This window comes from Balaenoptera physalus, assembly GCF_965194825.1.
Source record: "Balaenoptera physalus genome assembly, chromosome: 11".
In the NCBI taxonomy this organism is placed as follows: Eukaryota; Metazoa; Chordata; class Mammalia; order Artiodactyla; family Balaenopteridae; genus Balaenoptera; species Balaenoptera physalus.
In genome coordinates, this window is record NC_138896.1 from 110,752,276 (window position 1) to 110,777,614 (window position 25,339).

Sequence of the window (25,339 nt, forward strand, 5' to 3'; positions counted from 1 at the left end):
GCCCCCTGCACGACGTGCCTCAGGCCCCGGGAAAGGACGGCCTCCACGTCGTGTGGACAGAGAACTGGGCAGCCCTCTCGCTGCGGTGCCCAATGCGGCTGCCCTGCCCCTCCTTGCTAGCTCTCGGCCCCTCCTCGCTCTCTGGTCCCCGCCGCCCCTGCTCCCAGCCCGCCAGGGCGTGCAGATGGGTCCAGGCCTCAACCTCGTCTCCCCAGAGCTCGGAGGAGCTGGGCTGTGTTGAGGCGGCAGCCTAACCCCATGCACTGGCCATCCCCCGCTCCACGCGCCCCCCACCTCCAGCGTCTGCCTCCGCCTGGTCAAGACTCCTAATCGCTTCAGAATCGCAAGTGGAGATAACGTGCCATCTCCTGGAGGGGTTCGAGGGGGGAAACGGTCTGCTCCACACCCCCCCCCAACGGTGCACACAGTAAGTGCATGATAGATGCTCAATGCACTACACACAAGGTGGGAAGTGCCAAGCAAGGGTCTCAGACAGGAACTCAGGGGAGCGGCGGCCCTGTGGGCTGGACTGGCCTGCGGTCTCTTCCCACAGTGATGCTGGGATGGGGCAGCCGTGGATCTGTGGAAGAGAGGCAGCCCTCCAGGAAACCAGAATGAGCATAGACCCAGCCCCGGGTGTGGAAGTGGGGCTGTGGGGACCCTGCACTGCTGGACCAGGGGCTGGACACCCAAGGAGACTTTGTATCCCTCCGGGTACAAACCAAGGTCCCCTGAGTGCTGCAGACGCAGACACGGAGACTCAGCCCCCAAAATCACCCCCGTTCCTGGCAGAGCAGAGGAAAACAGCACACGAATGCCACAGTTATCAAGTTCTTTTTTCTTTTTATTGGCAAAGTAAATATATTTTTATGAAGGACCAAAGAAAATATATATAATTGTAACATATGTACACCAGCTTTATAGATTTTATTTCAAATTTACACAATGTTGACATGTTATTAAAAGATTTTATGTAGATGCACCTATGTACATTTTATTTACATACATTCATAGGATGTGAAATAAACCTCTCAAAACAAGCTAGTTCATTTGATATTAATTTCTAGACAAAATAAGGAATGCATTTCTAAATCAGGATTTTGGGAGGCTCTATCTAGCTCTTCTACACGCAATGCAGTGGCTCCCCTCTCCTCCTGAAGGTGACCCCGGAGGCTACTGTCTGGATTTGTCTGGAAACAGGATGAGGGGCTGAGCCACACCGGTACCATCGCCCTGGGGCAGACCTGCACCTGTCCGTCTGCCCGGCACATTTAACTCAAGCACATGCTCTGCCACCTCACCGAGAGGGGGCTTGTCACCCAATCCCACATCCACCCGGAGGCCAGGTCCTGCACCCCAGACCGCCCCACCGCACCCTCCAGGGGTCAGGCCAAGGGACGAAGCCACGCTCACACTCCAGTGCAGCCCCGGACTTCTGGCCTACTTCCTTCTTCCCGGCACGGCTCCCTCCGGGAACTGACATTTCAAAACTGCACATTTCTTCTTCCCCAGCAATCGAGCGCTAGCCCTGGCCCAGGCCGGGAGCCCAGCGGGGGAGGGGCCGGGCCGCAGGAAGGCACTAGGGCCCGCAGGCCGCCTCCGGGCCCCCCCCAGGCGGGGGCGGGTGGAGGCGCTGGGTCCGCATCCCGGGCTCCAGAAGGTGGCCTGGAACGTCGACAAGTCCCTCTGGAGGAGGCCAATAACTTATTGCTACAAAGTACCGGGCGGGGCGGGTGGGCAGGCGGCGCCGGCCCGGTCAGGGTCAGGGCCGAGGCGCGCGGCTGCTGCGGGGGAAGCGGTGCACCTTGACGTGCTTAGACAGATGGTCGCTGCGCGCGAACTTCTTCTCGCACACGGGGCACTGGTAGGGCTTCACGCCCGAGTGCGAGCGCCGGTGCCGGGACAGCTCGTCCGAGCGCGAGAACCTGTAGGACAGGGCGGTGAGCGGCCGCACCTCGGCAGTCCCGGGCCGGAGCGCTCGGGCTCCGCTGTCCCTCCCCCCGCCCCTCCCCCGCTGCCCCTCCGGCCCCTCCAGGGAAGCGAGAGCAGCCGACAGCAGGCCTGTGCCCGTGCTGGGGCCTGAGGGCCGCTGGAGACCCCACAGGCCCCCGACTGCAGCTGCGCCTCAAGCCCCCCTTACACCAGAACTTGGGGCTCCTGTGAGTGTCCGCACGGGCAGCCCCCGCCCGCGAGAGGAGACAGGCCCGGGGAGGAGCCCCTGCCCAGCCCTGCAGGGAGCTCGCAGCTCCTCTGTCGCTTCCGCCACCGGAGAGGAAGGGCCCTCAGACTTGGCCCCCACGACCCCTGGACCCTACTTTCCTAAAAGCTGGGCCCCCTGAGATGTCCCCAAGCAAAACTGCACCCCTGCGAGGTGCTCCTGAGGGTTTAAATGGTTCCCCCGTGGCCTCCCTATTGCGGCCCCCACCAGCCTGAGAGCCCAGAGGCCTCTGGGGAGGAGCAGCTGCTAGGGGACCCGAGCTGACCACAGGGCTTAGCTGTTGTCACCGACTTCAGGCACTCCAGGCTCTCCCCACTCCCGACCCTGGTCCTGGCAGTGAGACCCCACCCTCCCTACACACGCTCTCCTCCTCTGTGCTCTGCCTACACGACCTGCCCTTGGCCTCTCTCACCCCGGGACATATGCACGTACTCTTGTACTGTTCCCTGTCTGGAATGCTCTTCCCTCTGACCCATCCCTTAGAGCTCAGCTCAAACGTCACTTCCTCAGGAAAGCCCTCCAGGACTGCATCCCATCCTCAGCTCCCATGGCACTAGGCACTTCTCTTTTCTGCCCCGGCCACTGTTGCAACTTCAGTTTTCAACTTTTTGATGAATGTCAGTCTGTGCCACTAGACCATCAGCTCCATGAGGAAAGACATACACGCCGTGGCCAGCCCAGTGCCCAGCACGTGGAAGGTGTCCAGTACATGCATTTATGCGAAAAAGCGGACACGGCCGCGCCCTTGGGAGGATGGAGAGCTGTCAGTCAGTCCTCTCTAGCCCCAGAACACGCATGCACACAATGCACACTGTGCACACACATACGTGCCACACGTATGCACATCATGAACACAGGTGCATGCACTCACACGTGTACACATGTGCACACCACAAAGATGGATACGTGAACATGTGCACACGTAAGAACACGTGAATAGGAGCACCAGGCCCAACAGCCCTGTCCGTGGGCCTGGGGCCACGCGCGAGAGGTAGGTGAGGTGGCGCCCCGGAGCAGCTGTCCCCCGCCCAGCCCGGGCCGGGGCTGGCGGCCCACCTCGGGCCTGACCCTCTGTGTGGAAGCCTTGGTCCCACAGCCTGCTGAGGGCCAGGACGATCCAGCAGCACAAGCCCAGGGAAGGCTCAGGTGGAGGGCAGGAGGGCCTCAGCACCAGATGGGAGCCTGGCCCGGCATCCCTCAGCCCCTCCGGTGCCCAGGGTCCTGCCCAACGGCGCAACACGGCCAGGCTTCTGTGCCTGGAGGCTGGCGCCCCGCCTCCCATCCCAGGGAGCCAACCCCGGGCAGGCACAGAGCAGTGCTCTCGGCTACCTTTGCCAATAAGGAACTGGCCCGTCTGCCAGATGAGGAAACTGAGGCTCAGAGCGATGAGGCCCTGATCCAGGGTCACCAGCGACAGAGCAGCCAAGGCCAGAGCAAAGGTCCTGCACAGCGCCCTGCCTGCCCTGCTGCCTGCAGAGGGCCCGGCCTCCTCCACAGAGCCGAGCCAGGCGGCGTGTGCCACCGCAGCCCCGTGCAGGCAGGAAGTGGCATCAAGGCTCCTGGCCGCCAGAGCCCGGGCCACCTGCCCCCAGCAGAGTCAGGCCTGCCCGGGGCGAAGGCTCCAACGACGCCCCCGCAGGACCCGCACCCGCCAGGCACAAGGCGTGGGGTCAGCTGCACCCTCCCGGTCAGGGAGCCAGGACCAGCCCCCCCGGACCGACGCCAGCACAGCGAGGGCTCAAAGGGGACGAGGGGCTTGCTGGGGTCCCACAGCCGGCGGGGCGGCCAGATGGCTCAGGTCCCCCCACCACGGCGAGCCTGCGCGGCCCTGAGCAAACTCACCACCTGCCCTGGGCCTCAGAGTCCGTCCTCTCTCGTCCAGTGAGGTCCTTGGGATTCCTGCCCACCTCCCAGGACTTGTCTCAGAGGCCAAAGTGGTGACACAAGGGCCACGGCGGCCTCTCATCAGGGGGATCCCTGGGAGGGGCAGGCAGCCGGGGGACATCCAGGCCTGAGAAGAGCTGTTTCCAGCCACACGCCCCCACCCCCCTGTAGCACAGGGGCCCTGAGAAGACCCCCGCCGTACCCCCTCACCACTTTCTCCCGTGTGGCAGCCCTCACGGGAAGGGGCCAGGGGCCAGGTGGGCTCTGCTACCTACTGCCTGGACCACCCGGGCACGTCGCCAAGCTCTCTGAGGCTGCTCCCCCTGGATACGGGGGGGCAGACTGGCCGCAAGGGCCGCGAGGGTGCAGAGGCCAGGAGCGCGGAGGGCAATCGCTTGACGGCTATGAGCCGGGCCCCGGTGAGTCACGACCGTGATCGGTGCTGCTGGGGTGCAAGCCAAGGAAGCACAGGGGTCCAGAGGACCCTCCGGAGCCGCCCCCTCCGTCAGCCAGAAAGCCACTGCTGTGAACAGTCAGGCTAAGGGCTGCGGTGGGAACGGTGCCCCAGGGTTGTGCAGTGCGCGACCTGTCCGACAGCACTCGGGCTCTGCGACTGCAGGGAAGGGTCGCGGCCGCAGGGCCGCAGCTTCGGATCCTGTCCCCGGCTCTGCAGCCTCAGCCTGCCAGCCTCCTTCTGGGGCCTCCCGCCACGTGGGGCAGCTGGACGTCGTTAGTATCCCTATTAGCTGCGGCAGGAGGGCACTCTCCGTGGATGGAACAGGACTTCTGCTGCACGGAACTGCCTCCGGGAGGGACGCAAGGAAGTTTCTAGGAAGGTGGCAAACAGCTCTACCTAGACGGTCAGATCCAAATAGGGACAGTCTGGCCCCAGTCCCGTCCGGGGCGCCGGAACCACGCCACTACGGGGGAAGAACAGGGCATACTGGGTTCAGGACCAGACACCGAAGGAAGGGGCGGTTGGTGACCTGGGCCAGTGACGACCTTGGGGGACACCGTTCACGGCCCAAAGGTGTGCAGGGCAGAGCACAGGACACGATGCCACGGCCAGAAACAGCCCCAGAGAAGAGCCAACTGCTCGCCAAGACCACCAGGAAGAAGAGAGGGGTCTGGGGGTGGTGAGCTCCCCACACGGAGGGCAGGCCTGGCTCAGGGCGAGGTCCACCCCCCACTGGAGGTGTGGAGGGTGCTGCAGAGATATCCTAAGGCTACAGGCGGGCTGAGCTCCTGGCTCTGCCACTTACCAGCTGTGTGACAGTGGACAACTTCCTTAACTGCTCTGGCCGCAATTTCCCCCTCTCTAAAATGGGACGACAGGCTGACGCCTGCTCATGGGCTTGCTACGACTATGGAGCCTTCTCAGCACGCCAGGAGCTTTTGTTTCGCTGTTGTCACCCCTCCACTCTTTTCTCCCGGCCCATAAGCTGAAGCCTGGCAGCTGACAGCCTTGGGGAAGAGATGGGACACCTGCCACCACGACTGACGGCAGGTGCCCGGGGAGGGGGTGAGGGCCTGGGGCTGCAGGTGGGAGAAGTGTGCTGGCCACAGCGTGGGTGGGGTGTGCTCTGTCCCCGTGGGCACGTGACTTGATCTTTCTGGGCTTCAATGTCCCCCTCTGTAAAATGTGACGGTGCCGACACATCACGGGGCTGTTGGGAGGCCTCAAAGAGCCTGTGACATGGGAAGGACAAAGCCAGAACCATCGCAAGACTGACGACAGCCACCACTGGAGGTGACCCCTGGACACACGGGGCACAGAGGGGGCCGAGTGCGCCTGTGCTGCGGAGGGGAGGCTGGCGAGCAGACCGTGTGTGCCCGTGGGCCGGAATGAGGAGTTTGGATAGGAATCTAAGTGTACCAAAGTAGGCCTAAAGGCCAGAGTAGGTAATGAGTCCCCCGTGGAAGGAAGTATGTAAGCAAGTGTGGGGATTTGTGGAGGGAATTCCAGCTCTGAGAATCTTAGAACAGTGCCTGGCATTCAGTGAGTGCTTGTGAGCTGGTGACTGTCATGTTACCCCCTGTCCTGTCCCGACTGAGCTGCCCCAAAGCCCATCTATCCTCCCACCCAACTGCTGAAAGGACTCCCTCCATCTCTGTCCCTCAGCTGGAGGCTACGACCATATTTAAGGGACACTCATGTCACGTGCACATTCCCAGGGGTTCAGGATCCCTGAACACCAACTGGGGAGAAACAGCCCTTCCAAGGGGGGGGGGCGCCCTCAGCTCCCAGCCAGGCAGTGCGTCTGCCACATGTGACCCCATGAAGGCCAGACCCAGACCTGGGAGAAGCTCCAGGAGTGGCTGATGGCAGGGACGGCTCCCAGGGGGGTCCGGGGAGACCTCACTGTGGCAGGCACCCACCATGCCTGCCCCTGCCAAGGGGGTCCTGGGCAAGACCCGTGCAAGGGCTCAGACAGTGGCAGAGCTGAATCCCCAACATACATCCCGTCTGGCTCATACAGCTCCTCCCATGGGGAACTAAGTCCCTCTGAGGCCGCTGTGCCGGGGCTGAGTGTGCCCCCCTGTAAAGCACTGTGGGCTGAGGGTCTGCTCTCTGGGGCGGCCCAGAAGGGCGCAGGTCCTCTCCTCCCGGTGGAGCGGGCCGGCGGGTGGCCGTGACCAAGACCACGCCTTCCCTCCCTGCGGCTCTGCCCAGCCTCACTCTGAGCGGAGGGGCCCCTTCCCAACAGTCAGCAGTGGCCGAGGACAGTGCCCGGGAAGGTGAGGCTGCGCCACGTCTCCACAGCCCAGCCCCGCCACGAGGAGAGTGCAGGCCGAGGCCTGGGAGTCTTGGGTGCCTCCGACCCGGGGTGCCGCCCACGTGGAAGCCGGGCCCAACCCCTTCCGGGTCCTTCTCACACTCTGACCTCGTATGAGAGCGACCGCACAACCTCTGGGAAGGGGCGCTGCTGTGCCCCTCTGCGCGCACAGCCTTGGCAGGCAGTGGCAGGGAGCAAGTCCTCACCTGCCAGATGGGAGACGGAGGCTCGCCCAGGGGACCGCTGGAGGGCAACGCGGGAGCGGGAGATCGGGGCTGGGGCTCCGACCGTCGCCACCGGCTGCCCCACCCCAGGGGTCAGGACGCCCTCTCCTGCAGCTGAGCCCCTGCACGGCCCCGAGTCTGACCACTGAACATGGCACCCTGCCAGCCCACAGGCCCCACAAGCTGCCCTGCAAGCACACCCGGCCCCCCGGCCTGAGGCTCTCCGGGAGGCGGGAGGCCCGTGGGGCTGGGGCTCTGGAAGAAGCCCTCAGGCCTGTGGGCGCCTTTGGAAAAGCCCCTTCTCTGGCCAGCTCAGCGCTCCATGGCGAGGGGCCGCCAGCATCACGTCCAACACTCAGGTCACAGCTCCCAGCCACGCCACAGCCTTGGCCAGCCGGGACTCTGCGGCCAGCACCTCTGCCCAGGGGGCCAACTCTCAGGTGCTCTCAGGTGAGATCCCAGCAGGAAACAAAAGCTGCAAACTGCCCCCCGTGTGCCGCGTGCACCCACGCACACACACGCCCAGGGTACAAACGTGCCACGCGCACACACACCATCACATTTGGTCACATTTGGTCACGCAGCAGAGACCCACGTGGAGACGGCAAGGTGCAGACACGAGCCCGCACACACAGCCACACGCCCCTCGTGAGGTCCGGTTCTGCACACGGAAGAGCGTGCCTGTTGCTACACACACACACACACACACACACACACACACACACACACACACACACACACACACACACACACACACACGGAAGCCGCACCAGCCAAGACCCAGACTGTCGGCAGCACACGCACCTCCCCGGCAAGCTAGCTTCCTGCAGGGAGGGTGTCCTAAACAGGGGAGAGCCGCCGGGGGCACCCCTGAGCGTGTTGGCTCCTGACCTGCTGCCTGAGCTTCAGGAAAAGGTGGACGTGCCCTCCGGGAAGGTGAGCCCCCCCGGGGGCCTGGGGGAGAGCCACAGGGGTGCCGCCCAGCTTGGCCTCCCATGGGCTGGGGAACCCTGGGCAAGCCCCCGCCCCTACCCCTTGGAGAGCCGGTTTCCCCCGCGGTGCCACAGAGTCGAGAGCCTGGAAGGAGCCTCCCGCCCTCAGTGCAGCACCCCTAGCCTGGCCCTCCCTCTCCCTTGGCCTTTCTGGCTTCCCAAACCCACCGCCAGGTCCCCTGTGGGGAGCGCAGCCCAGGTGCCCCAGGACTCTGTAAAGACAGCTGGTGCCTCTGGTCGGGGAAGCAGCCTTTTCAGGCTGTGACTTCTCTAATCGGACCCCTGGCTTCAAATCCCTTCTGCAAAGTGGCGTGCCCTTGGGCAGGTTACTTAGCTGCTCTGAGCCTCTGCTTGCTCAGGCGTAAAGGGGAGTAAGGGTGGTACTTACCCTTGGGGGCACCCCGAGGCACGAGGAGCGGTGCACACGGCCGCAGCCGCCCTGCCCTATTCTGAGCTGCCCCGTCACCACCACGAGAGCCCTTCTGCGTGGCCCAGCCCCTCTCCTCCAGCACGGGTGCAGCCTCACCTGGTCACCGTGAGACTGCAGACCAGGGATCTGGAGGCACGAGGGAACCTCTGGGCGGTGTGCCAGCTCTGGCCCTGCCCCTGCCCACCCCTCTCTCCCCTTCCTAAGCAGCCTTATCTAAGGATGGGGAATGTGGCCTCGGCAGCACACCCAGGGGCGTGGAGACGCCCGGCCAGCCACCGCTATAGCCATACTGACCTCCAGCCGCAGCCCGGCCAGGTGCAGGCGAAGGGCTTCTCGCCCGTGTGCCGGCGCAGGTGGGCCTTGAGGTGGCTGCTTTTGGTGTACATCTTGCTGCAGCCTGGGAAAGTACACTTGTGCATTTTGATGAGTTCTGCTGCCGGGTTCTTGGGGAACTTCTGGCCCATGAGGAGGCCGGCGGAGCCGGGCCCCAGGGGTCCCGACCCAATGGGCTTGGCGGCGATGGGCACAGGGGCGATGCGCACGAACTTGGAGGGCAGGTTCAAGCTGGAGGAGGGCACCACCTGGGGCACCAGCGTGAAGGTTTGCCCCTGGATGTTGACCAGGAGCTGGGCCACCTTGACGCTCTCAGCGGCCTGCCCGGGGGAGACGGGCTCGGCGCCAGACTCCTGCTTCACCTGCAGCGGCTGGATCTGCAGCAGGACGGGGATGGGGCCGTCGGGGGCGGGACCCCCACCCGGGCTCTGGCTGCCGCCCACACCAGCTCCCGGTGGGGGAACACAGCGCTCTCTCCCACTGGCCCCAGGATGGAGGTGGCTCCTGTGGAGCCCGGCGGAGAGCTGGCCGCAGGCCTCCAAGTCCTTGCTGTTGCTTTCTGGGGCCTCCTTCACCCCTGGCTCCATGTTCTCCTCCAGAAACTCTTCGATCTCCTCCAGGGTGGGCTGGAAGGGCCTTGGGACGTCATCGGGGTCTCCCACAGGAAACTCGGGGAAGCAGAAATGCTCCCCCTTCACAGGTGCCGGTGCTTTCCGCCAGGTCCCCCAGGCCATGGGGCCGCCGTTGGCCCCGGCGCTGCCACCACCGCCGCCGCCCAGCGTGGCCTGGGACAGCAGGAAGTCCAAGATGCTGTCCTGGCCCTCGGCCCCGGGGCCGCCGCTGTAGCAGGAGCAAAGGGCTTGCGAGTCAGGGCTGGCACAGGAACAGAGGCTGGAGGCGTCACTGTCGTCCTCCGAGAGGGGCGAGGGCAGCATGTGGTATGCCCGCCCGCCAGCCAGCCTGTCACCCAGATAGCCAACGGGGCACTTCAGCGACGAGAAGGTCTCGTCCACTGGAAGCAAGTGGTCCACCATGCTGGCCTGGCCGTGCCGGGGGCGGCTGCGGAGAGGAAGGAGGAGGCCCAGTCAGGAGGGCAGCACGCTCCCGCCACCTCGGGGGCGCCTGACCCCGCTCCGTGGCCAGCCACAGCCTCCCACTGCCGAACGCCTGGGTCCTGCGTCCATCCTGGCTCACGGGAGAACTCTGTCTGCAAGAGTGTTTTCTGAAATTGCACCACCTGTTTGCAAAAGTGCTCTCCAAGCCCATTGCACAACCCGGCTCTTGTGGTTGCACAGAGATTTTCCAGAACAATTCTGGGAAGGAACGTGCGTGTGTCTGCAAGTGACTGGGTGTGAGTGCACGGGAGGGAGAGGGTGAGCGTGTGAGGAGGCTCTCTGCACCCCGAACAGCCAGGCGGCACCCCTGTCCAGCTGAGCAGAGCCACTGCCATCCCAAGGACAACTGACCTCAGCCTCATTCCTGCAGAATCACTGGAGGGGGTAGGAGAATGGCCACTTGCCCTCTGACCCCCGTGTTGCTGCAGCTTGGGTAGGGTTGCCAGATTAAGCAAATAAAAATAAAGGCCACCCAGTTAAACTTGAAACTCAGATTCTAAAGAATGAGCAACTTTTAATATAAGTGTGTCCAAACGTTGGATGGGGCAGGCTTATATCACAGAATTATTTCATCTGAGATGTAAATATAACTCGGCAGTTTGTATTTTAATCAGGCAAGTCTAGTTGGAGGCGAAAAATCAGACGCCCTCACGGGCTGTTTCCCCATCTGAAGGGGGGCAGCCCCCCACCCTCCAGTTCTCGGACCCCTCCTGTCTCAGCTGCCTGCTCTATGAATCAGGGAAGGCAGGGACAGGCCTTCACAAAACGCTCTCAACTGGGTCGGCACCTTCCCGGGGCTTTACTAGTGGTGCAAGGGCCATGCCCCGTGGCGGTAACTCAAGGAAGCAGAATGCACCCAGGTCCCAGAGCCCAGCTATTAGCTCCTTTGACTTCACAACTGCCCGCTGCGTGGGAGACAAGACCCCTTGGCCTGCGCCCCGTGAAGCACTCACCACCTCGGGAAGGCCCAGCTCACGCCCGTCTCCCTACTGGACCAGCGGCTCCATGAGGGCAGGCTGGGCCGTCGGGTCGCGGCTGTGTCCCCAGCTCCTGGTGAGGCAGCTGGTGCCCAGGAGGGGCTCAGAGAACGTCAGCAGAGAGGAGAGGGGGAAGCTGAAGGCCATGCTGGGTCCGGTGTCCAAGGAGAGTCAACAGTGTCTGGCTGTGACAGGGCCACCTCTGCGGACCTTTGTCCCCACCCAGTGACCATAGCGGGGTGTTTGCTGAGGTTGAGGAAAGGGTGTTCTGCAGCGAAAGCCAGAGAGTCTCTGCTGCCTGGCATCACATCTGCACCCACCCCCTTGCTCTGTCTCGAGCACCAGTCCTGCACCTGGCACCCAGCACTGCCCAACAGTCAACAGGCCCAACCAGGGGCAGGTCATCATCAGCTGTGACCTTGGGCAAGGCCTCGCTCTCCCAAACCTCATTTTCCCATCTGTTCCATGCTCTGATGACCGTGTCCAGGAAGCTTCACAGAGCTCCAGGAAGCTAAGGCAAGGTGGCAGGTTTGCACCCAGGGCAGTTTTGCAGGAGAACGTTTGGCCTTTTGGTTTTAAATATTCAGCTAAGGATTTAAAACTGGGAGTTTAAAACCATACACTATTCACCAAATCGGGTGCTGAGAAGGAATGAAAATGCCAGATAATGTGAAGAACAGAGTCCACACTCAGCCTGAGACCCCCCCTCTCCCCTGTCGCCCACGCTGAGCTCCTGCCTCTGCAACTTACCAGCTGCGTGACCTTGGGCAGGTGGCACAACCTCTCTGTGCCATGTGTTGGATGGGGAATCCTGCCAACTGTGCCTAGTTCCTGGGCTTTTGTAACACCAATGAGCTAGCACATGCTGAGCACTCACTACGGGGGCAGGCGTTCATGCAGATGCCCGTCAGCACTAGCCTTCCGGGTTAGCCTCAGTGGGTGAGTATGTGGTCTTTCTGCCCCTCTGCTGTGATGCTTAGGAATCCGGGGGCTCCAGCCTTCCTGGAACCAGGACTGAGGCGGTAAGGGGCAGACTGGGCCGTGTTCCTGCCCTTGAAACTCTCCCCCGAAATGTGATCACTAACTGAATATTCCATGATATTAAGGAATTACAGTTAATATTTTTAAATGTGATGATGTATTGTGGTTGGTACATACTTCTCAAAGGACGCCTTACATTTTAGAGATACAAACTGAGATATTCACAGATTAAATGATACCAAAGAAATAGAGGGGGAAATAAATAAGTACAGTAGGGCGGGGTAGGAGGAAACTTATAGATTCCCAAGGAAATGGGACCCAATCTCGTCCCAGCAGCCCGGAACCTGGACCCTGCCCATCCGCCCCAGACCTCAGCTCCACCTGCCCCGCTCACACTGGCTGTGCCCCAAGCTCACCAGCTTCATGGCCTCAGGCCAGGGCCCTGGCTGTTTCTCCTCCGTGGACCCCTCTTCCCCAGCACTCTAGGAGGCAGTGCCTTATTTAGATCTCAGCTCATAAGTCGCTCCCCGTGGGACCTCTCTGACCACCCTCTGTTACACCACCCCACATCGCAGTCTTCCTAACAGTTGCCACTGCCCGAAACTATCTTAGTTATGTATTTGTGTACCTCATTTTCTGTCTACCTCCCCACCAGAATATAAGCCGTTCTGACTGTTACCCCAGAGTCTGAAACAGGACCTGGCAGAACTTTGCTGACTGAGTGAAAGGGGTGGTGCGGGGGGCGGGGGGGGTGGTAAGCAGCAGCAGACCGCGTGGGTCCTAACGCAGGGCTCATCGGCCCGGGCGGACGCAGGCACTGAGAGCCCAGCAGGGGCTGCTGGGCGCCGGGCGCCGGCCCTGAAACACAGCAGCACGTGGCACGGCCAGAGACGCAGGCTGCGTGCAGGGGGACGGACGCCCTGTTCCGGACTCCGCCCCTCCCCGGCCCGGCCAGGCCTGCTGTTTATCCTCCCGGGGACACAGCGGCTGCAGGAACAACATGTAATTGATAACAAGCCGAGCGCCGGCCAAGGGCCTTCCATTGGGTCAGCGTGCAAATCACGGGGGCGGCGGGCGGGGGCCGCCCTTCAAAATAAGAGTCTCCACTCCCGCGCCGCCCGCAGGCCCCAAAGTCGCGAGCCCAGCGTCCTCGCACCTGTGGGGCGGCGGGGCTCCCCACGAGCCACCCGACCTTTGGGGGGAAGTGATTTCAGGGGCTCAGGCACTTGGGGATTTTGTCACCCGGGCCAGAAAACAGCGGGGGTGGGGGGGGGGAGGGTCCACAGGGCGCCGACCGAGGGTAAGGAGAGCGAGCGGACCGCTGGGGCGAGCGGGGTGGCTTCCCCGCTCCGCTAACCGCGCGGGGGTGCGAGTTCCTGCCGTGTGACTGCGTGTGCGGGGCGTGGTGAGAGCCGGGAGGGGCGTCCGCGACACACTCGCGCGTGGAGCCGCGTGGTGTCCCCGCGTGTGTGGGAACGTGTGTGGGAAAGGGGGGCAGGCGGAGCCTGGGGCGCCGCCCGCGGGGCACCGAGCCCTCGGCCCGCGCCCCCTCCCGCGGGCCGGCGGCGGTGACCGACAGTAACCCCTCCGCCCCTCCCCGCCGCGCGCCCGCCCGCCCGCAGGCCCCGTCGCGCCCGCCATATGGGAGGCCGGCCCGCGAGGCGCGCACGGACACGCGGGGCCAGGCGCCTAGGCAGCTGACCGGCCCGCGCGGGGAAAGTGCCGGTGGGCACGTGGGGTCGCTGACCCACCAGCCTGTCCGCCCCCGGCCCCGCGCGGGGCTACCCCGCTCCTCCGACATTTCCTCCGACGCTCACGCGGAGCCTGGGACAGCCGTGCGGGCGCCCGGCCTGGCGTGCAGAGGCCCGCCCGCGCCCCCCGAGCTCGCCTGCGCCCCGCCAGCCCCCTGCGCGCCAGGCCCGGTCCACTCGCGTCCGTCCTCGCCGCGCCGCTCCCACCTGAACTCGGCGCACGGCCGGCCGGCGGCCAGGCCCGGCGGTCCCGGGGCCCTGCGGGCTGCGCTGGGGGCGGCGGCCGCGCGTCCTGCACTCGCTCTTGCTCGCCCCGGCCCGCGTCGCTGCGGCGGAGCCCCCGCCGCCGCCGCCCGCTCGGCGCTCACTCCCGGGCTCACGTGACGCGGCGGGCGCCGCGAAGGCTCGCAGGAGGCTCGGCCCCGGGCGCGCGCCCCATTGGCCCGCGCCGCGCGTCACGCGCCCCGGCCCCGCCCCCTCCGGCCCCCTCCCTTCGCAGCGGGCTCGCGGCGGCCGCGGTGTCCGTTCCCGAGGCTCTAGCCCAGGTGAGAACGTGGGGCTCCGAGAAGGGGCCACGCGGGGTGGGCGCCGCGGGGCAGCCCCGGCCCGACCCGCTCTCCCCGGCTCCCACCTGCAACCCCGGGCGGGCCAACAGGTAAAGCCAGGACTTGTCGGGGACGCTGCTGGAGAGATGCGGGCGGGTGTCCGGCCAGGTGAGCCTCCAGCCCCCTCGGGAGAGCGCGCTCGCTGGCGTCCGCAGCAGCCCCTCGGAGACAGGAAGCGCGAGGCGCAGAGTGAGCGGCCCAGGAGACACGTGAGCTGAGGGGGCCGCGCACCCAGCGCGCCCTTTAACCACACCTGTCGGATCCTCAGCCAACATTTCACAGATGAAGAGAAGGATTCTGAGGCCGTGGTCCTCCCGGACACACAGCTGGTAAGGAGGGAGGAGGGGTGAGCAGGCCCGTCCGTCTGCCCCGAGAAGGCATCTTCCGGACAACCAGGATGGTGGGCAGAGAGCGCCTTCTACGGAGCTTGCATCCTTTCCCTTCCTGGCTTGGGAGGCGGAGAGCGTTTCCGTTCCTCCCCAGGACACTGCTAGAACCGGAACTGATAGCCAGGACCTGTCCAGGCTCTCTGGAATGCTGGGGGTCTGGGCTCCTAAGTACATGCCGGGCACTGGATCCTGCATCCCGGGGCCCTCCCCGTGCACAGAGCAGGGCCAGGGATGCAGCTCCTGCTACCACGAGGAGCCAAACTGGGGCTTGGCCGGTGGGTTTGGGAGACACTAGCGTTGAGGATGAGGATGGTAATGATGCTGTCTGCACTGTCTGAACGTTTGTGGAGGCCGTGGCCAGAATCCACGGAACAGACGGAGTTCACCCATTCTTATAGAAGAGACAGAGGTCTGGAGGGTTCAAGCTCACTGCCTTGCCTCTGTGCAGGTGAGAGCCGGGCACATCCCTGCCTGTCATTGGTCCTTTGCTCCTCACACACTCTCAGGCCAGTGTCCCCCATCTCTTTGGTGAAAATCACACCGAAAGGTCAGAAGAAGCTTGGAAACAAAGACACATCCATAGCTTCAGCACACAAGGAAGCTTCGGCACAGGCTAGTAAGAAGCTGAGCAGGGAAAGACAAGCACTGCATAGTCTCACTTATATGTGGAATCTAAACCAGAAACAAAAACAAAATTATAGGAAAAGAGATCAGATTTACCAAAGGAAGGTGAGGGGGTGGAATTAGAGGAAGGTGGTCGAAAGGTGCAAACTTCCAGGTATAAGATAAATAAGTACTAGGCATGTAATGTACAACATGATAAATATAATTAACACTGCTGTGTGTTATATATGAAAGTCATTAAGAGAGTAGATCCTAAGAGTTCTTATCACAAGGAAAAAAACCTTTTTGTTTCTCCTTTTGCTTTTGCTTTTACTGTATTCATATGAGATGCTAACTAAACTTATTGTGGTAATCATTTCACAAAATATGTAAGTCAAACCATTATGTTGTACACCTTACACTTATACAGTGACATATGTCAATTATATCTCAATGAAACTGGAGAAGAAAAAAAAAAAAAGAAACTGAAAAACAGCCAAGATGCTGTGTTACAACCTGAGTCAGATCACGTCCCTCCTTGACTCAGAACATTCCATGGCTCCCACCTCACCACTGCCTTCAGTGCCCTACAGGGTCGGCCCCCATCCTGACCCCAACCTTCCCTGTACTCCTCTCCCCCTTGCTCACATCCCTCCAACCACAATGGCCCCCTGTGTCCCCTCCGACATACCAGGCACAATCCCACCTCAGGGCCTTTGCACTTGCTATTTCTGCTGCCTTTATAAGCTCTTCCCCCGTGGCTCTATCACCAGTTCAAATGTTACCTTCTCGGGGAGCCTTGCCTTGACCACCCAATCTAAAATGTTCACACTCTCCCTAATATTTCCTCTTTCCCTATCCTGTTGAACTTTTCTTCTTGGTGCTTATTCCCTGCTAACATATTATATATTTTACATTTTGTTTCATTTGCTTTTTGTCTCCTCCAATAGAGTGTAAATTCCACCAAAGCAGTGATTTCTGTCCGTTTGGTCCCTTCATATCTCCAGCACCAAGCACACAGTAAGTGCTCAATTGTTGAATTAATGAATTTCTTAAAGACTTAAAGCAAGCATGGTCAGCTTGAGAGAAATTAAACAGTGCTGAGGAATCTATGCCAAACAGGTTAAGGAGTTGGTCACTGGCGAAATTAGGAGACCAGTTGTCCCCAAAGAGACCCAGAACACCCCTGACTAGCTTCCAGGGAGCTGCTTTGTACAGGTGCCTCCTACCTGGCTCCTTCTCCCCCCCGCTCCAGCACCTCCTTGGCCTGGTTAAACCCATTCATCCCTCAGATATCAGCTCCCCCTTAACTTCCTTAAGGATGTAGTCCTATCTCACCCTTGCGTCCCACCTGCAGGCTGGCTCGGAGCTCATGTGCCTGTCCTTCGTGGCACAGGGCCTGGAGTAGAGGAGGGGCTCCATCGACTTGGGTTGGCTGAATGAATGAATGAATGAGTGAGTGAGTCAGTGAATGGGAACGCTGGCAGCTCAAGTGCCTAAAGGTCCACCTGCCCGGCTACATGTAGCGCTTACCCCAGGTCCTGTCAGGGGAGGGGAAACTCTCCTGATGTAGCGGGCAGAATCTGTTACCAGGAATTCCTTGCCAAGGAGAAGAGAAAGAGGCCAGGTGGTGCTCTTCAAAACAGAGATGGCAAACAAAGTGAAACATTTATATTCTTATTTGTTGATTGCCTGTCTCTCCCACTATCTGACAAGGTCCCTAAGAACATGGACTTGGATTTTTTTCTTCACTGCTGTATCCCCAGAACCTAGGACACTTCAGAAATGTCTGTCGAGTGAACCAAGACAGTCCCGTAAGTCTGTCGCACATCTAATCCCTTCTTGGCATCTGCTTCTCTGAAGATGAGAACCACACAGGTACAACTTCATGGGTTGTTCAAGCATTAAATGAATTAATTAGTACAGAACTTAGAAAAGTGCCTGGAACTGAGTAGATAGCTCTGACCCCCAACCCCATGGAGCTCCTTCTTAGGGAATTCATCGCCTGTCTGCAGAAGACCTCTGTGACCTTCATCGACCAGGGCTTCTTAGGTATCCTGAGAAGGCTATGCTCCCTCCGACCACAGGGCCTTTGCACCCACTGCTGCCCTTGTTGTGGACACTGTGACCCTCCTTCCCCATTAGCTCCTACTCATTCTGTGCATCACATCTCAAATGCCACTTCCTCAGGGAAGCCTTCCTGGACTCCTTCCTATGCTCTCCCAACGCCATGTACCTCTCCGTCAAAGCATTCCTCAAGGTTTGTCCACTTATGTGTGTGCTCATTTAGTCCATGCTTGTCCCTCTGTAGCAAAGTCCTCACATACTCACTCTCCCCTTCCTAGAACTCCCAGTTCTCAGCAGAGCAGAGTTGCCCTGAAGAAAGCTTGCATTTCACAGCCTCCCTTGCGGCTGACCAGCAGGAAGTGTGGGCAGTGGCTCTGAGTTCCCTGCAAAGGGAAGGGCAGCCTCTTTCCAAGTCCTTCCTCTGTGCTGGCTGGAAGGCAGGACGCAGACAAGGGTGGGGAGTGACAGGTACAAGGTGTCCAGACCCCGACAGTGTCCCGGAGCAGAGCGGCCTCTCCAACGTGGGCTTTCAGGAGAGAAAATAAAAGTCTCCGTTGTTTAAGCCTGAATTACTTTGAGTCTCTGTTTGGGAGCCAGTTGTCCATCTGCAGGACAGGAAGCTCTGTGAAGGCAGGGAACGTGTACATCTCGGTTTCACAATATCCTCCTGCACCTGGAAGGGCCTTGATTAGTGTCTGACGAACGGATGGCTGAGCTCTTTGGGGGCTGGGTCATTTCTTAGTCATCCTGGTAAGCCCGCAGCACCCAGCTTGTGTCGGCGTTGGGGGATGAGTGTCCAGTAGAACTTTCTGTGATGGAGAATGTTCCCTCCATCCCTGCTGTCCAGTAAGGTACCACATGTGGCTGCTGCCATATTGGACGGTGCTCGTGGAGCTGGCGGGGAGGATAGAGAAGACGTGGTGCAAATCAGCCCCTCCTCTAAGAGACCACCCAAGCTGGGCGGACATCTGCCCCAGCCCTGACTCAAGGCAGAGGGGCTTCGAGGCCCTGCTCCTGGCCCTTCGGAAGGTCGCATTGAGGAATCACGTCAGGGTGGCGGCAGAGCCAATCACAGCCACCAGACCTTCCTCATCACCCAGTTCCGGCTGACTCACCCACCCACCATCACGGGCCCGGGAGGGAACTTTATCTGCCTCCCAGCAGGGGGCCTCTAGCAGCCTGACCAGGTCCTGGTTAGACCCACCACGTGCCGAGCCTACGCTGGGCACTTCACAGCCACATGCTCTGAGACAGGGCCCACTGCACGCCGGGCCTGGTGCTGTGACACACAGGCCAGCCATGACTGCCTCAACTCTTTGCATTTTACAGAAAAGAAAGCTGAAGCCAGAGAGGTAGAGCAACTCACCCAAAGTCACACAGCACACACAGCGCAAAGGCAGAGCTGGAACCCACGCCTACCTCACTGCAGACGCCGTTCCCTGTCCTTGTCTCCGGGCTGCCGAGCTCGGCTGCTGGACACTGTGCCTTCCCACTCCTCCCAGTACAGCTGGATGCAGCAAAGGCGGACCGCAGGCCCACACCACCCTGCAGGCCACCTGCACAAGCAGTTCCACTCACACCCCACAGTGGTCAGTGCAGTATCTACACAGCCTCGATGTCACAGAAAGGTGTTCTCGAAGGTGGCTGCCGCCCACCCCCCCACCCCACCCCCGGCAAAGAGACAGAGGAGGAAGGGGTCCTCTTGGGAAACAGTGTAATGGACACGCTGGTTGGACGGGGCAGGAGCCCCGGGCCAAGGTTCAGTGGGCAAGGGCAGGAAGGGGGCCCAGCGCTGTGCTATGCTCTTGAAACACATGATTTTATTCAACCCCCATAACTCCTCTCCTACTAGGTCCATTTTACAGATGGGAAAACAAGAGGCATAGAGAGGTCACTTAGGATCACACAGCCAGCAGGAGGCGGTGCCCCGGTTCCACCAGAAAATCACAAAGTAGTGGGAGTCTGGGAGGTCTGCTGCTTCCTGGAGAAAGCTTGAGACCCTGGGGTTGGGAGGGCAGGGGAAGGATCTAGAGAGGTTCCCTAACAAGGTGGGGAAGGGGTGGGGGCAGGAAAGGGCTGAAGCACAGCTCGGGCAGTGACGCCTGGCATCCACCCGTCCCATGTCCTCGGTCGCTGGGCCCTTCCTGTCCTCGCCCCGCAGCTCTGGAGGAGCCTGCTGTACCCAGGCTGGGCGAGTGAGGAGCGGAGGTCATGGCTCTGCAGGTCAAGCAATGACCGTCGACCCGGGCTGAGCCAGTGCACTGGGGGGCGACAGGACGGAGGTGGCTCAGAGACTGGAAGCAGCAGCGTCGTGAATAAGGGGGTCTGTCCTGCTCCACATGCGGAGCCCAGACTCCCCGCACCGGGCACTGCCGTCCCACCTGGTGACTCACACGAGCCCCGGCCGCCGCTGGGAAGGGGCAGGCGGAGCCGGGAGCCCAGAGACCCGGGTTGGGCCCCACCCCCCCGTGGGTCTGTTTTCTCCTCAGCACCGAGAGTTTGGCCAAAACCCCCTCTGAGGGGTTGTGTTGGGAGGACTCTGAACCCACAGGTCTTCTAAGGCAGCTGAAGGACTTGTGAAATCGGGCTGCAAGCGGCTCCCAGACCTGTGGCTGAGGCCCGGAGGTGGGCGGGTGGGGGGCGACATGGCGCCGCGGGGTGAATCTGTGACACAAGACCAGCCACTGTGAGACAGGAGGTGTCAGAGAACCAGAGAGGGCACCTGAAAATGGAAAAACGTCAACACCTTCGCGAAAACCCAAGTGGGGCTGGTCCGCACAGTGGTCACCCCTGAGGACCAAATGGAAGGTCAGATGGAAAGTGTAAAAGTCCACAGCTGAGCTCAGTGTGCACTGGGCGGGAATCGGGTTCACGTTCAGAAACAGAGGCAGAGGGAAACCGCCCCCGCCAGGCCCGGGCCCTCCTGGAGTGGGTGTTGACGGGGTGACGGGGGTTAATGAGTCACTCTTGCCGGGCTAAAGTCCTCCAGGGTCAGCATGTGCATCTCAGGCCAACTGAAGCCTCACCGCCCATCCCCCCTCCCTGGGTGCCCGTCCTGAGCGTCCAGGGTCACTGGCTGTCACCCATTCAGGGCAAGCAGCAAGGAACCAAGGGTGGGGCTGGGAAGTGACTGCCGAGGGGCGCACGCCGGCCGGCTTCCCAGAGAGGGGGGTCCGCGCAAGAGTCCTGGGCTTCCCTGAAGGCCAGAGTCGGGAGGGATTCCTCCTCGCTTCAAACCAGTGAGGGAAACGCTGGCTCATGTGAAAAACAGACGTAAGCAGACGTGGAAACGGCCTGTCCACGCCAAGGGAAATTTCTAACCTCACCACTTGATCAAAGAAACACAAATTGAAACAACATACCCTTTCATCCAATCGACAAGGATGTTTTAAAGTTATAACACTGTTGCAAAGAGGTGAAATTGGAACATTCCCTGAAAGCAGCCTTATATTACATATGTCACTCCTGAGTCAGTAAATCTCCTTTTAGAACCTGATCACAAAGAAATGATCAGATTTGCAGTCAGATTTATGTACAGACTTCTTCTTCCCAACAGCACTTACAGTTGAGAAAAATTGGAAACCAACTAAAGTCCAACAAAAGGAAAACTGATAATGAACTATGCCCTGTCCGTGCAGTGGAATATCATTTATCTATTTCAATCAGGTTTTTAAAAGACTATCTGATGAAAGTTAAAGTGAAAAAAAGCAGGATGCAAAACTCTATAAAGGAATTACTCTAGATATGATTATGTAAAGAAAAAACATATTTGCAGAAAAAATTAGAAATAGATATCAAAGTACTTACAGTGACGGTTTTTAAAAATATTTACTTTGGAGTGATGGAATTACAATTTATCTCTTTTTTAGCATTATCTCTTTCACTTTTCCAGATTTTCTATAATGAATTTATATTACTTCTATAACCAGAAAAAAAATATGGTTTTGTTGACTGTTTGTGCAACTTAGTATGTTATTTTTGAAATAGCTTTTTTGATTAGTATAAAAGTTAATGTTCTTACTGCCCAAAATATCAGGAAATACAGGCAAGTATAAAAAAAGAAAAAAGAACATTCATAATCACATCATTGTTAACATTTCTTGCTATATTACAAAAATGGAAACGTATACTGCTTTGGAGCCTTTTAAAAAAATGTGGCTAAAAATAACATAAAATTACCATTTTAGCCATTTAGGTGTACAGTTCAGTGGTGTTAAGTGTATTCACATTGTTGTGCAACCATCACCACCATCTATTTTCAAAATTTTTCATCTTCCCAAACTGAAGCTCTGTCCCATTGAGCACCAACACCCCCTCCCCCTCCCCCAGCCCCTGGTACCCCTTCCCCCAGCCCCCGGTACCCACCCTTCTATGAATCTGACTCCTCAAGGGACCTCATATGAGTGGAATCACACAGTGTCTGGAGAAGTTCGGTGTGTTTGGCGTGTTTGATTGTTTCTCAGTGGCGGCTGCTGCTTTGTGCACTGCCTGCTTCCACTCTCCACCCTCTGGAGCCACGTGGAGCTTTTTCTTCCTGGCAGGTATAGACTCCTGTGTGGGCAGGTATGTGGATCCCGTGGTCACATATGTGACTTCCATGCCCCTGGAGTTGCAGGATTCCCTTATGTGTGTAGCCAGATGCTGTCGTGGACTCTGCCTTTGGTGTCATGTCCTTGGGGACCATGTACAGATTTTCACACCTCGCCTGTGCACGGTCCCAGGTCACCTCCCTGCACTGTCTTGGTTCCGTGTTTCCATCAGCCTCTTTATTCTGATGGGGACGTGTGAGGTGGAGCCCTGGGAGCCTGCCCTTCCCCCGTCAGCACCTCCCCCGCAGGGCTGGCCCCTCATAATCCGCCTGTGGGAGGAGAAAGACTCTCCTTCTCTGATGGACGAGGCTGTCCCAGAGGCCTTTGCTTTCAGAAGAGGATTCAGGAGCGGCTACCAGGTGAGGGGGCAGACGCTGGCATTTCAGGCACTGCCACCGTCCCAAGTGACGGACAGGCCATCGTGGGACAAGGAACCGCTTATCCACGGCCACACCACCAGTGCCACCCCACCCGTGATCCGTGGTGACTTATCACCAGTGTCAAGCTGCACATCAGTCTTGCAGCAGGTCCGCCGCATTGCGTCCCTCCGCCCTCCAGCCAGGCGGTGCTGCCTCGACTCCCAAGGTCAAGAGGGCCGGCGGCGGAGGCGGATGAGGGTCTCCTGGTGCGTCTCGGCGAGCTGATGGCAGGGAGGGTGGGGAGGGCACGCGGGGCCCAGGGCAGGCAGGGCGGCTGCAGGTCTGATTCCAAGGGCCCTCCACCCCTCTTCTCTGAGTCCCAGCCCCCATCCTGGGTTGCCGAGCATGCCAGGCACCCTGGGAATACAGTGCCAAAGAGCCGCCCCGTCCCGGCAGCACTCACAGGCATGTACTGAGCACTTGCTGTGTGCCCAGAACTATCTAGACACAGTGCAGTTAACAGTAGAGACCAGGGCCTACCTTCTGGGAGCTTTTATTCCCGGGAGATAAGCCAGGAGACAGGTAACTACAGACGAGGAAAAGTGCTAGGACAGTCACTAACACACAACAGGTCTTTGTGTCCTCATGGAGATTCTGATGAAACAATGTCTCATGATAGAAAAAAGAAGACAGGGGGAACCTGCTTCGGGTGGGCCAACCTCGGAGGACCTCTCTGAGGAGGTGATGTTGGAGTGAGCAGGAGCCCTGGGAAGAGCAGATGGAAGGGCAGTCAGGCCAAGGGAACAGCAGGTGCAAAGGCCCTGAGGCAGGAATGGGCCTGCATGTTTGAGGCACTGACAGGAAGCTGAGGCCTTGAGCCAGGTGGACGTGGGGGTGAGGTGGGGGCTGTGGAGAGGGGTGAGGGCAGGGCAGGGGTCCCCAGCATTGGGCATCCACAGTAAGACATCACCTTCTGGCTCAACCAGCTTGCATGTTACCAAAACAATCCCCTAACTCGGGCCTCTGCTGTGAGTGCTGGTGATTTCTATTGTCTTCCCTCTGCTAATCTCTCTGCTCCAGTGTCATTAAAAGAAGGGAGAAAAAGAAAGGAAAGAAATTCAATGCAGTCAGTTAACCTCCCGACCCCTAACTTAACCAACACCCTCGTAGATGCTAATAAAGAGTTTTGTCTGTGTTCTCGGAGCAGGAGTAGTCCGCTGCTTAAGCAAGCGAGAGACTGGCCCAGATTCAGGTGTTCAGAAAGACTGTCCCACTGTTGTGGGCAAAAGGGCTGTCGGGCGTATGGGTCAACGCTGTCCCTGGTGTCCCCGAAGAACAAGACGACACACCCGAACGGTGTGAAGTCAATGACCATGAGTTCATGACAGGGCTCCTGACAGGGGGGCAGCAGGCAGGAGGGGGCAGGAGCCGGGAGGGGGCCCCTCCTCCCAGCAGGAGGGAGGAAGACACGTGGCCTCGTCAGCCCCCGCCCAAGGAGTACGGGAAGGGGAAGGGGCACGCCAGGCCTGGAGGAGGGACTTTTCCTCCATGGACACTAGCCAGATGTCTTTACCACCATCTCCATCTGCCAGCTGGAACCGAGAGTGGGTCATGGAGCCATTCAGGAAAGTGCTATCAGCATGGTTAAGTCAAAAATCAAAAAAGAGGATAAAATCAAAAAGGAAAGGAAAGGAAGTATGGCACTCATTGCAGAAGGCAACAAGCCCTGTGCATGAAACTTTCCTCTCAGGCTTGCGCTGAGCAACGGGTTTCTTTGTTTGGTTCACAGCCAAGAGAGCTGGGAAGGCACTGTGCTGGCACACAAGGACCCCCACTTCCTTCTCCATCTGCACATTGTACCCCAGAAGGGCAGCTCCCAGCGCAGTCCCTCCTTCATCCCTGGGACCTCTATCCCCTGGGACCTCCATCCCCTGGGACCCCATCCCCTGGCACCCCATCCCCTGGCACTCCATCCCCTGGCACCCTGCAAATGCAACCACCTCTGACTTCTCATCTCCCTCAATGAAACATCATCCTCTCGACTTGTTTTTGTCTCCGTTTTACTGATAAGGACACTGAAGTCCAGGGACGGAGAATGGCCTATCCTGGCCACAGAGCCGGACCCCAAACCCCTCTGTGCTGCCCACTCGCAGGCACTGTCCCCAGGGACACCTGTGTGGGACAGAGTCTGAGGGGGGGGGGGAAGCATACTTGCGGGGGTGGGGCGCTCTGGGCCATGAGACTTGGGGTGAGAGGGCCGGAAAGGAAAGGCATCAGGGACACTGTGTGTTGTAGCAGCAAGGGCAGGCTCTGTTCCAGGGGCTGCAGGAGGGCAGCGAGCGAGACCAGCGCGGTCCCTGCTCCTGGCAGTTCCGTGCATACCTGACCGTGAACATGGGCCCGAGGATGAGGCAGAAGGAAAGGGGAGCAGGAGGCGTAGTTGGGCTGCAATGTCGACAGGCTCCCCGGAGGGCACCCGAGGGGGCCCGAGGATGAGGCCCGGCCGAGCGCAGAGCCGGCACGCGCCAGGGCCCCGAGGTGAGACAGACTGCGAGGAGGCCGGCGCGTGCAGAGCGCGGCCAGCCGGGCGGGCGGCCGCAGGGAGCGCGGCGGAGGTCCCCAGGCCGGGAGGGCTTGCTTCCAGCACGGGCAGTGGGGGCCGTGCGGGGCTCTCGGCCGCCCCACCCTCAGCTACCCCGATCCGTGTCCTGGGTCCGCCACGGTGCAGCACCGCCGGCTGCTCTCACACTCTGCTTCCCGACGGCTCACGAGTGGGTTCTACCGGGTGGGAAACCGAACGCCCCGCGTCCGCCCCGGGCGCAGCCGGGAGCAGGCGCAAAGGGAACGAGGCGTGAGCGGCCGCCAGGGTGCGCGCTGCCAGCCCGCTTTCAGCGCCGCAGAGTCAGCTGTGCAATCCACGCACGGCCAGCGGGCCCAACCGTACGGAAGGCGTTCGGAGAAGAGCCGCTGTCCCCGACCATCCACCCTCCCCAGCGCCCTTCCCGGAGGCCAGCCCCAGGGTATGCTGGGCAGAGAAGCACGTGC

At 60.1% G+C, this 25,339-nt stretch overlaps 1 protein-coding gene and 1 long non-coding RNA gene across 6 annotated transcripts; one reads left to right on the forward strand and one right to left on the reverse strand.

The window, feature by feature from the left end:
- Positions 1–823: 823 nt before the first annotated feature.
- On the reverse strand, positions 824–14,066 carry KLF15 (KLF transcription factor 15). 3 transcript variants are annotated; one of them, XM_082413170.1, is made up of 4 exons: positions 11,701–12,910; positions 10,927–11,591; positions 8,820–9,917; positions 824–1,925 (listed from the first exon to the last, which is right to left on the reverse strand). In XM_082413170.1, exons 3-4 carry the CDS (start codon positions 9,890–9,892, stop codon positions 1,763–1,765), a joined length of 1,236 nt encoding a protein of 411 aa, XP_082269296.1. In that variant the 5' UTR covers positions 9,893–9,917; positions 10,927–11,591; positions 11,701–12,910; the 3' UTR covers positions 824–1,762. The 3 variants fall into 3 exon arrangements, with proteins under 3 accessions (XP_082269296.1, XP_082269297.1, XP_082269295.1); XM_082413171.1 differs by lacking the exons at positions 10,927–11,591; positions 11,701–12,910 and adding an exon at positions 13,890–14,066; XM_082413169.1 differs by having other exon boundaries at positions 10,927–12,910.
- A 16-nt stretch (positions 14,067–14,082) lies between these two features.
- Positions 14,083–17,908, forward strand: LOC309637898. Of its 3 annotated transcripts, none has more exons than XR_014250847.1 (3): positions 14,155–14,616; positions 16,230–16,299; positions 16,996–17,908. It is a non-coding gene; the product is annotated as an uncharacterized lncRNA (long non-coding RNA). The 3 variants fall into 3 exon arrangements; XR_014250848.1 differs by having other exon boundaries at positions 14,158–16,299; positions 16,996–17,539; positions 17,625–17,908; XR_014250846.1 differs by having other exon boundaries at positions 14,083–16,299.
- The last annotated feature ends 7,431 nt before the right edge of the window (positions 17,909–25,339 follow it).

What these genes read in the sequence shown, in the direction of transcription:
- KLF15 (XM_082413171.1), bottom strand. Translation starts at nt 9,892, where the DNA reads ATGGTGGACCACTTGCTTCCAGTGGACGAGACCTTCTCGTCGCTGAAG. An exon ending in TGGCCGGGCTGCGGCTGGAG is followed by an intron (nt 1,926 to 8,819) that starts GTCAGTATGGCT and finishes CCTGTCCTACAG; the next exon opens with GTTCTCGCGCTCGGACGAGC.